Raw genomic sequence first — 10,794 nt, forward strand, 5'->3', positions numbered from 1 at the left:
CCACATCATGAGATGATAAGAGAATAATGAGAAAATAAATGATGAATTAATTTTTTTCTTATACTATTTATATTGAAGAATGTATTTGCAACTATAATTCATCTTCAAACATTTAGGGCTCATTTGGATTCAAAGATGAGATGTGATTATTTCATATGAAAGTTGAATAAAATATTATTAAAATATTATTTTTTAATATGATTATTGAATTGAGATTTAAAAAAATTAAATTATTTATTATATATTGTATAGAAATTTAAAAATATTATAATTATTAGATTAAATGAATTAAAACACTTTTTAAATTCTAAGTGGCTCTTATATGTATAATTATTAATTAATAATAAAAAAATGCAAATAAAAAACTCACCCCTGCCCCAATAGAAGGAAAAAAGTACACAGAGAGGGGAAACAGGATGATGGGTTCCACCCTTCACCAACTACTGAAGAAAATTCTCACTTCGCACGTGTTAACACTCACACTCGTGCCAAAACAAAAAGCCCCAGCAAATTTATAAAGGTAAAGAAAAAACAAAAAGTACGACAATGACCCGTGACGACATATCGACTCCCGCGATAAAATCAGACGGCTGAGAGATATGAGTAGCACAATAATCTCCGTGGGCAAGATTGTAGCAGATAGAAACACAGGGAAGAATGCACAAATGCAAATGGAATTGGGATAAAGAGTAAAGAGGGGAGGAGCCGAAGCTGTTGGGTCGCTTTTTGGATCAGTGTTGCGTCGCTTTACTAAATTCCACCTCCGACACCAACCAAACCCCACATTTTGTTTTTTGAAATTTGTTTTTCAGGCTCTCTATGATCGATCTCTGTCTGGCTTTCCATCCAGATAATCACAAGATTACTCGCCCATTCCCCTGAGCTCGAACGATCCAATCTCGTCTCAGATTTGCTTTGGTTTCTCTAGGCGCTTTCACATTGCTGCGAAATGTGAGTTTTTGGGTTAATTTTGTGTTTTCTGGGCTTTGGACTACGTTTTTCCGACATTTTGGTCGACGAGGATTCGTAGGAAAGAGAAGGAACTTGAATTCTGTTGCCGTACTACGTTTCCGTTTCTAGATTTCGAGTTTCCCCTTTTGTTTCTCCACAACCAAACGGTGCTTTTTCTCTTTCATTTGTTTCTTGCTTCGTTCTTGGCTTTTGAATCTCTATAGAACTCGCTTTAAAATTCTTTCAGGATTTTGTTTTGAACGTGATTCGTGTAGTTCTACCCGATTCCATGTTGCGTTTTTTTTTTTTTTTTCTCTGGTTTTCCACATTTATGTCAAACAAATTTGAACAGTTCCGAAAATTGATGGATTAGGATATACAGTGTAATGAAAGACCGTTACATAACCTGTTATAAACGTTTTCTTTTTAGCTTAATTATGCACTCGATGCAGCGGATCTGTAAATTCTACCGATTAATTAGGTAAATTTTCGGGTTTAGAATTGAATTTTCATCACACCCATTTATTTTGTTGTTTTTCCGTTATTTCTTGAATTGGGTCGTGCTTAACTCCTTGTTCTAGCCTTTCGATTCAAGGAGAATCGCACCGGGTTATTGAAATGTTGTGGCTAATTAGTTTCTCTTAACTTGTGATGTATTTCTCTGTGCACGAATAATAAGGAAAGGTTTCAACTTCTGCTCGGTGCTTATATATATTGTATATGCTTTTGTGCTCTTGAAGCAGACGTCTTTTCAGTCATAGTTTCTTCTACATTAATGTTTGGGCCTAATGCTTCTTGGTTCTCCTGTTTCAGATGAATGCCGGCAGGCAAGTTTAGTGATGGGTATCATTGCAATTTGTGAGATAGTGAGTGGGTATGTTCTTTTTCTGGCAAAAGACTAGAGAACAGAATGTTTTCTGAGAAATTGACTGGAGAAGAATCTCTTGGTCAAGATTTTGAGGCTTTGAGTGTGTCGAAACGTCTCTTCAGAAGTGTAAGCCAGAAGTGGAAGAAGAAGTCCAAAGGTGGAGGAGAAGAAGAGGATGATGTGCGGGGGGTTTCTTTGAGATGTCTTACTTTATATGGTAGAGGTGGTGGTTGCAAAGTAGGGGCTGACACTAGTGGTGAATTTCGGGATCCAAGTAGCAGAAGAAGGTCAAGTTCCAGTGAAGAAGGAAAGGGATACAAAATGATATGTGGCACTGAGGAAACTGGAGTGGATTGCTTCTCATATGGGGTGAAGGAGAAGTTTTGGAAGAAAAATAGTAAAAAGGATTTTGAACTTGAAGAATCGGTAAGAAACAGTAGAATGCACATATTTCTTCCAGATGATATTCTGGAAATGTGCTTGGTGAGGCTCCCACTGACAAGTCTTATGACTGCCCGCCTTGTCTGCAAGAAATGGCGATACCTAACTACCACTCCTAGGTTCCTGCACATGAGACGGGAAGGTTCACATCAGAATCCATGGTTGTTTCTTTTTGGTGCTGTTAAAGATGGCTATTGCTCTGGCGAGATACATGCATTAGATGTTTCTCTAGACCAATGGCGTAGGATAGATGCTGATATTCTAAAGGGAAGGTTCATGTTCTCTGTTTCCAGCATTCAGGATGATATATATATCGTTGGAGGTTGTTCCAGCTTGACCAACTTTGGGATGTTGGACAGGAGCTCATTCAAGACACATAAAGGGGTGCTAGTGTTTAGTCCCTTGACTAAATCATGGCGTAAAGCTGCATCTATGAAGTATGGGAGGTCAATGCCTATTTTAGGGGTTTCCAAGGTCAGTTCAGATTTTTCCATCTATCAAAGTCATCAAAATCGGCATGATAGACGCTTTTCCAGATCACGGGTTGGTGGGGTTTCAGATGTTTACGAGGATCCTCACAGGCTTTCACTAAGAAGACAATGCAGAAATGCTTTGGAAGAAAACGAGGCTTCATTGTTGCCCAATAAAAAGTCATACAAATTTACTAGGCAAAAAAGTGATCAGTTGGGCACAAAGGGCTGTCGAAGGTTTGTGCTGATTGCTGTTGGAGGTCTTGGATCTTGGGATGAGCCTTTGGATTCTGGAGAAATCTATGACTCTGCATCAAATAAATGGACAGAAATCCAGAGGATGCCTGTAGATTTGGGAATTGTTTGTTCTGGTGTTTTTTGTAAAGGTGTCTTTTATGTATATTCTGAGACTGATAAACTTGCAGGATATGACATAGAAAGAGGTTACTGGATTCGGGTCCAAATGACTCCTTTCCCATCCTATGTTCACGAGTACCATCCAAAACTTGTATCTTGTAATGGGCGGCTATTCATACTTTCTGTCTCCTGGTGTGAAGGAGACGGTCAAATAGGCCGAAGAAACAAGGCTGTCAGGAAACTCTGGGAGCTGGATCTCATGCATCTTACATGGACTGAGGCCTCGGTACATCCTGATGCTCCTATGGACTGGAATGCTGCATTTGTCGGGGACAGAAACCTGATATTTGGGGTTGAAATGTTCAAAATATTTGGTCAGGTCTTGGATTTCTTGACTGTATGTGACGTGTCTGATGGGGCTAAATGGAGCCATATTACAAGGAATCATGTAACTCATGAATTTGATGCTTCTTCATGCACAACAAAATCACTGGCAGTGCTACATCTGTGAAGCCTATTGTAAACTGCAACTCGTGCAGAAAATTAAAGACGTCCTTATCCCTAATGGTCATTCTGAGAGGACATAACAACTGGGAAAATTCTGTTTGGAATTCTTTGGACATAATCCTGGACACTACACATCTGGTCTCAGTTCCTGATTCCGGCGGCGACTAGAGGTATGGCTTGCTTGTGTAACATTTGATGTAATTTATTCCACCACAATTCATACAATTGATTCTGTACTTTTGCTTTTGCATATATTGCACCGGTATATTTCTTTCCTGGTAAACGTCCAATTTGTGGATGTTGTTTCAGCTCAATTTATAGCCCTTCAGAACCTCATGGGTATCAAGTCGCTGAATCGAAGTATCTTATTATCTGTCATTAACTTGTTTGAAATTTACTTTGGTATTAATCATATAATGTATATCGCCCAAAAACATATCATTTGAGCACAAACATTAGATGGCCAGTAATTGAGAATTTAAGAAGATTGGCGATATAAATTTATAGGTAAATGACCAATCGCTCATAAAATGACCATGTTGTTTCAGACCTAGTATGCTACATTATGTTTTAGAGTTTAGGATTTTAGGTTCATGGCTGTTTCAAGAAGCTAAAAGATTCTAAGCCATATGCACACAGACTCGTGTCTTGTCCACGAAGGACCATACCTTGAAAAGTCTGTAACTTTTATGCCACAACCACCTCTCTCTCAGGTGTACCCTTGTTCAGTCTTATTGAACAATATCTTTAGTTGTGTTTTAATGTGTTTGTGAAAAACTTTTTGAATTCTATGATAAGTTCGGTTGATAGGACCGAGACAACCCCTCATGTTTTCTATGAAATTGGTTCTGGAGATGCAGGAGGGAACTTGGGCTGCATCGATTACAGTAGTTTTATTCTGATTGAACCTGATGTAATGCCAGTAAGGGAGTACTGTTCTTTACTCTTTGTTATGGCTGTGCTGGGTATGTGAAACGGAAAGGGCATTGAGATTGCTCTGGGCATTTCTAGTTGTGGCAGTGGAGAACATTTAGCATGCACTCATGCGAACGGTGCTTTACCAATAGCATGATCTTGTGAGGAAGTAACTTCACATTGTTCGATCGAAAGTCTAATCGTTGGGTTATGATACACTGATACTTACCTTTTGCTTTGTTTTCAAATTTTGGTTTATCAACCTCCGTTAAAACCTCAAAAACCATTATTACATACAAAATACAACCTCAAGGATTGAGTACAATGGACAAGCCATACATTTACCAAAATTATCTATAGGCACCTTAAGCTAGCAGTTTTTAACCTTTTACACAATGACAAGGTCATTGAAGAAAAATAAAATATATAGCAAAATCTTAATTGTCAGATTTTGGCTGAAGATGCAAATTGTCAAGATTCGGTAATTTAAAGATACCAAGTATTAATTTTGTTAGATTATGATACAAATTGGAAAACGGTTGCTATTCAAAAGCACAAAATGGAACTTTTTCCTAAATTTTATATGATGTTTCAATGTGGATAATGGCCGAACGCATGTACATAGCAAATTCCTGCGTTGTATCAAGATAATTAAGGTGCATGGGAGATCAATACTTGTGTGATGGTGGAACCCCATAACAATCCCACCGTTTATGCTTTGTTAAAAAGGTAAGACCATCCCTATAAAAGAATTTAACAATTTCCCCCACTCAATTCAAGCGCTGTGCAATACAAGTCGATAGAATAGAATCATTCAGAACAAATAAACAGCTTTAAAAAACCTCAACAAAGGGAAAATGAGGAAGGCTGTATACAACATTATCTACCTTCAACTTTATGCTTTCCAAGCCACCATTGAAACAGAACTCTCCAGACAAAAGGAGAGTTACATACGGGTACTTGTACTCATCAACTTAAAGAAATGGCCTATCCCATATTTGGAAAGATTCCAGAGAAGTTAGGTATCTTATCAACATGCTTCAAGGCACGCTCGGCAATCTGCCGGGTTCGGTAATCAGCATGCTGAAATGCATCAACAAGTGCTGTAGTCACATTTGGATCTCCAGAAACTTCATAGGCTATATCTTCAGTTCGCAAAAGTCTTTCTACAGCCCAAACTGCCCTCCTCCTCAGATTATCTGTTCTTTTCTCGAGTAAAACATCGAGTATAGGTTTGATTCCCTCTACCTCATACAGCACTGTTACGCCTTGTTCAATGTCAACACCATCATCCAGTAAAGTAGATAATGCCGCCAGGGCTGCCTCAACCACCTTCTCATTTGTATGGTCTAAAAGAGCAACTAACTTTGCCACGGCCTGTCCTTCCAGAAGACAAAAGGATTCTTTTAGTGAACATGTTCCTCGATGGAGCCTACACAATCCAGTTATGACCTGCTGTTTGCTAAAACATGTGAAGATTGAGGCACAAAAACCAGGTGCTGGCAACTCTGGCAATGTTGTCAAATTCTTGGATTCTAGTGATAAGTTCTCCAGTGCCGTGGCAGAGATCATCTGTACATTGTCTAGTCCATTGGCCTGAAGCAGTTCAATAAACAACGCAGCAACATTCTCCTCGCGGCAGAAAGCAATGCAGTCAGGTTCATCAGCTAAGACAAATGTAACCCTCGCAAGAACCTGTACAAGCCCTTCTAGGAATGGAGTGACAAATCGACTGCCCCTAGTCTCTCCTTGACGGATCCTAACAACTCTAGAGAAGATCATCTGAAAGGCACCCTCATCCAGCATCTGCCTGGTAAGGCCCAAGTCCCTCTCGGGAAGTTCAGCTAAAAGGCCAACAGCTGCAGCCTGCTCTTCACTGATTCCTATATTTTCTGATATGACTTTAATTAGGCTGCTGAGCTGGCCAACTGAGCCGCGCAGGGCATCAGCCAATTCCTGACCCATGAGTGGGGAGAGGTTCTTCAAAAGTTTAATGGAAGCTAGCCGCAAATCTCTCTGTGGAGCCTCAATAAACTGAACCAAACTGATAGCAGCACCAGAGCTTTTGATGGCAGAGACAACATTAACAACGGTAGTTGGAGAGTTAGTGAGCCCAACAAGAACCTGGAGAAGCTTGCACTCGATTGCTGGACCTGTGTTGCTAATGAGATGTAGTAGGTTATGGACTATGTCTTCTGAGACCAGAGTCTGGTGGTCGGATCCAACTGGGATAGAATCACAGTCATAACCCGAGCTCACAACATTAGCGAGAATTGTTGCAGAAACCTCTTTTAGTCTCATGGGAAGCAGATTGGAACCAACAGCAAAGAGATCCTTCACAAGAGGGGGAAGTATCCCAGCCTCTATCAACACTTTGGCACTTGCCTCATAAGATGAGATCTGGTTTAGAGCTTTTAAAGCAGCTTCTCTTGACTGAATATTTCCATTTCTCATTATATTAATCAAAGATAAACCGACAGTTTTGGCCACAATGACTTTTACGTCATTGTTCAAGACCAGCTCACCAAGATATGCAGCCATGGACAGTTTGGTTTCTGGTGGCCCTGCAACCAGAACAAGGGAACCGAGTTAATCTGGAATTTCTTTAACTGACTGTTACTTCATAAAAAAAAAATAATCCTACGACATATGAACTCTTAAATTGCTAAGGTGGACCCACCACTCTACTTCTCCAGCTACCAAATAATAATGATTAGAAGAAAGGATTACAGATCTCGTACAAGAAATAGTTTAATTCTCATTTCAGAATATCATGTTTGGCATTTGGATTGCCTCGTACCATATTCAACCCAAACATCAACACCTCTTCAAGAAAAAAGATGAAAATCAACTGAAGATGGTACAATCAGTATGTAAAATATTTGAGCTACCTTATTTAGCTCATAACTTGGCAATGTGTTGAAGTTTGGTTTGAATCGAGTAATAATTACTTGCACATTCATGCATTATCTTTAACAATTAACTTCAGCAAGCAAAACAGAATATTCCTTGCTCTACCCCTGCAAGAAGCAGGACATGTCTGAACAACAGTGTGACCTACATAGTTGGTTAAAGAAGAAGTCCAGCAAAAATTTATAATTCTAAGATTCCTTAAAAACTATCAAATCTCAGGGCATAAATATTGCATAATCAGCTTATGCTTCTTACGCTTTTTTCTAATAGTGAGAATAATATCTATTTATGTATTTGTACATACAAGAAATTAGGGAGCTCAGTAATCGAGTGAGACTTGGATATCGCTCGACATAAATTCTAATTTAAACACACATGAAAAGCAACATTTTTGTAGTCCAGTTTGTTTTGGGAAAAGAAACTGGCCAAGGAGTACAGCTTTTGTAATCAATGAAATAAGCATAAAATAAGACTGACAGTGCAAGCACCTTCAAGGAGTTGCGTCAGAAGAGGCTGCAGTCTGCCATTTTCAGCCATCTGCCGCACATTGTTCTCACACTTCTCCAAATTTTCTAGCGTTTTATCAGCCTTTTCAACAGTTAAAAGATCCTCTGAATTGCTGCTTGTCATTCCAACCAAGATAAGAATTGCTCCATTGATCGAACCAATCTTCTCACACAATGTTTCGGATTTGGAGAGCTCATACAGCAAAGATACAGCTTCCTCCCTCTCTTTGGAGAGTTCATGGGACAAGAACTTTACTATAGTGCGCACAGTGTCTCCCTCAGCCAACATTTTCTGCAAAACAAAAAGAGACCATTAACAAGAGGCACTAAGCCTATCCATGCCAATGATTCCATAAAAACAATTTAGAGAATCATAAACCAATAAAAACCTTATTCTCATCATCATCCTCCACCACAATTCGAAGAGTTTCCAGAGTTTTACACCGAACTTTACGGCTGCTGCTCTTTAACATGTCAACAACCAAGGGTATCAACCCTGCATTACGTGGGATATGCTTATTGGATCTGCTCTTTTGGCATACGTACTGGACACACTTCAAAGCCTGCAGAATATCACTATCTGAACTCCCCAGATTCAATGACCTACGAGCCATATCAATCTGAACAGCTTCATTCCTAGCAGTCCACTCTTCAATGGTGTTCCTCAAAGCTATACTAGGTTTCAGATCTGTGCTTTTTAATTCCTTCAGCGTTAAGGGACACACCATCTTTCTTGCACTCTCCCTGCATTCCTTGAACCACTTTTCAATTGCTTCTCGTTCAAAAGTTTGCCCATTCTCTAAGGTAACAGGATCACGCATAACTTGCTTTGTCAATGGGCAGACAAATGCATCATAAATAGGCTCAAGGTATAATCTTTCAAATTGACTGCTCTCATCTGATTGGCTGCCAAGGTCAAAACTCCCATCCCAGTTATCAGCCATCTCATCTAAATTATCCCCTGTGACATAGATAAGGTAAAACAAGTGTAGACGACTATTAGAGAAGTAATGCAAGAAGATACAACTAAATCATTTTTGTGATAGGGGAAAAAAGGAAGCTGCTTACAATAACATCAACTCATCAAGGGAAGTGAGACATGGAAAGTTCAGAATTTGATCATGCTTCTTTTAAGGCAGCAACATGTTACAGAAACAGACACTTCGTAGAGAAACGCACTAAGCTATGTGCAGTAAGCAAGCAAACAAGACCCTAGAAGCGCTCATTCCAAGTAAAATACTATGTTGGACCCAAACTCCCAAACCTCGAATAACCACTCCAAATCCCCCTTCTTCATCTAAGACTCGTACATCTGGCCAGATATGATCCAATTTTGAACCAAAAAGCAAATCTTATAATCCCCTGAATTATAAGCATCATTTGAAATATATGGACACCAAGAAAACTGAGCCAAACTTTGCCAAAAGTACTAACTACATTCAACCACAAGAACAACAGCATGGTATTAATCCTAAGATTCAATTTAATCCGTTCTAAATTAAATCCCAAACTTTTCTAAATTTAAGCAACCACCCCTCACAAATTGATCGTAAAAATGACGACCAAGTTTTAATCAATATCGTTGAACGCAACCATTTTAATCTCAAATATTCACGTCAAGGTGCGTTCCGGAAAATTCAGATTAAACCCATCCCTAATTTGCCTCCGCTCTTTCAAAGCGATCGGAAGCAACCAAAGAAGCACAAGGAGGAAAAGACACGGATAGAGAATTAGAAAACAGAAGGAAAGAGATAAATAAAAAGAAACGATAAGAAGGGTATACCAAGAACATACCTTTACTCCGAAATTCTAGAACAACTTGCCTCCAAGGAAACCCTAATTCTAGTCTCACAGTTTGGAGGCAATGATCACTGGGTGGATTCGTTGAGCAGAGAAGACTCCGATACGGAGCACTTGTTCCATAAATAAGAATTGACTTTAAACTCGCTGAGAGCAATTAGTATCAAAGGCTGTTGTTGCTGGAAGTGGATGTTTTAAAAATGGAGAAAAATGAAAGAGGAGGGGCTTTGTGGTGAATCAGGAAAGCAACGAACGCTACAGAACAAAAGAGCCACATAAGTAATATCATAATACAGCGCGTACATTTCGTGGAAGATGTAAGAGGGTTGACTAGACAAGAACAGTCGTACGAGAGATAAGAGTGTGTGGGTGTGGAGCCCATCTTGGTTAACCGGTAGGTTTACCTCGCGGTTAACCCACCAAGCTCCAAAAACCAGGCTGGCCGAGGCTTTAAGCTGTTAAACTACAATAGTATGAGAAAGGGAGACGGGCGACAGGGAATGGAGGTCAGTTCCACGTTGGTACCGAGATCACGACTCATGGCCAAGGCACAGTCTACCGTGGTATGATCACATCTTGGATGTGGGTCTCTACAACCTAAGAACATGGTCGTTAACATGCATCTGTAAGTTAAAGATCCACGGCTACGATCGAGAGTTACGGAGATGCCGATTTAATGACCCACAGTTGTGACCATGGGTCATAAAGATCTACCAAAAATTTGTGCGTACATCACTTTAGACTCATGGCCCGTGGGTCTGTGCACAAATCAAGACAATTATTACTTGCTTTTAATTATTTATTTGGATTGATCTTTAGCTTTGTAAGTTTGAATTGGCTTTTTGTTGAATTTGTAAGATTTTTCTCATTTGTAAGTTCATTTAATTTCATTTGTAAGTTTGTTTGTGATTTTATTTGGATTTGTAACATTTGTAACTTTGCTTTGTGTGACTTGTTTGTTAATTTTTGTTAAAAAATGTGGTGTTAGACAGGATAGCGAGAAGGTGGTGACGCTTATTTGCTGCCCAACGTCTAGATGGGGGGCACCCACCAATAAGGGCCTGGG

General features: G+C 39.4%; 2 protein-coding genes across 6 annotated transcripts; one reads left to right on the top strand and one right to left on the bottom strand.

Annotated features, from left to right (window-relative positions):
- Positions 1-675: 675 nt before the first annotated feature.
- Positions 676-4,742, top strand: LOC122314706 (F-box/kelch-repeat protein At5g42350-like). Of its 4 annotated transcripts, none has more exons than XR_006243862.1 (3): positions 676-951; positions 1,765-3,764; positions 4,455-4,742. XR_006243862.1 is itself a non-coding variant. In XM_043130245.1 (2 exons), the coding sequence occupies exon 2, from the start codon at positions 1,862-1,864 to the stop codon at positions 3,596-3,598; it is 1,737 nt and encodes a 578-aa protein (XP_042986179.1). In that variant the 5' UTR covers positions 676-951; positions 1,765-1,861; the 3' UTR covers positions 3,599-3,972. The 4 variants fall into 4 exon arrangements, 2 of the variants coding, with proteins under 2 accessions (XP_042986179.1, XP_042986180.1); XR_006243863.1 differs by lacking the exon at positions 4,455-4,742 and adding an exon at positions 3,904-3,972; XM_043130245.1 differs by lacking the exon at positions 4,455-4,742 and having other exon boundaries at positions 1,765-3,972.
- A 577-nt stretch (positions 4,743-5,319) lies between these two features.
- LOC122314705 (U-box domain-containing protein 44-like) lies at positions 5,320-10,021 on the bottom strand. 2 transcript variants are annotated; one of them, XM_043130242.1, is made up of 4 exons: positions 9,723-10,021; positions 8,318-8,889; positions 7,911-8,220; positions 5,320-7,073 (listed from the first exon to the last, which is right to left on the bottom strand). In XM_043130242.1, exons 2-4 carry the CDS (start codon positions 8,870-8,872, stop codon positions 5,497-5,499), a joined length of 2,442 nt encoding a protein of 813 aa, XP_042986176.1. In that variant the 5' UTR covers positions 8,873-8,889; positions 9,723-10,021; the 3' UTR covers positions 5,320-5,496. The 2 variants fall into 2 exon arrangements, with proteins under 2 accessions (XP_042986176.1, XP_042986177.1); XM_043130243.1 differs by lacking the exon at positions 9,723-10,021 and adding an exon at positions 8,997-9,598.
- Between the last annotated feature and the right edge of the window lie 773 nt (positions 10,022-10,794).

Source organism: Carya illinoinensis, chromosome 7, assembly GCF_018687715.1.
Source record: "Carya illinoinensis cultivar Pawnee chromosome 7, C.illinoinensisPawnee_v1, whole genome shotgun sequence".
NCBI lineage: Eukaryota > Viridiplantae > Streptophyta > Magnoliopsida > Fagales > Juglandaceae > Carya > Carya illinoinensis.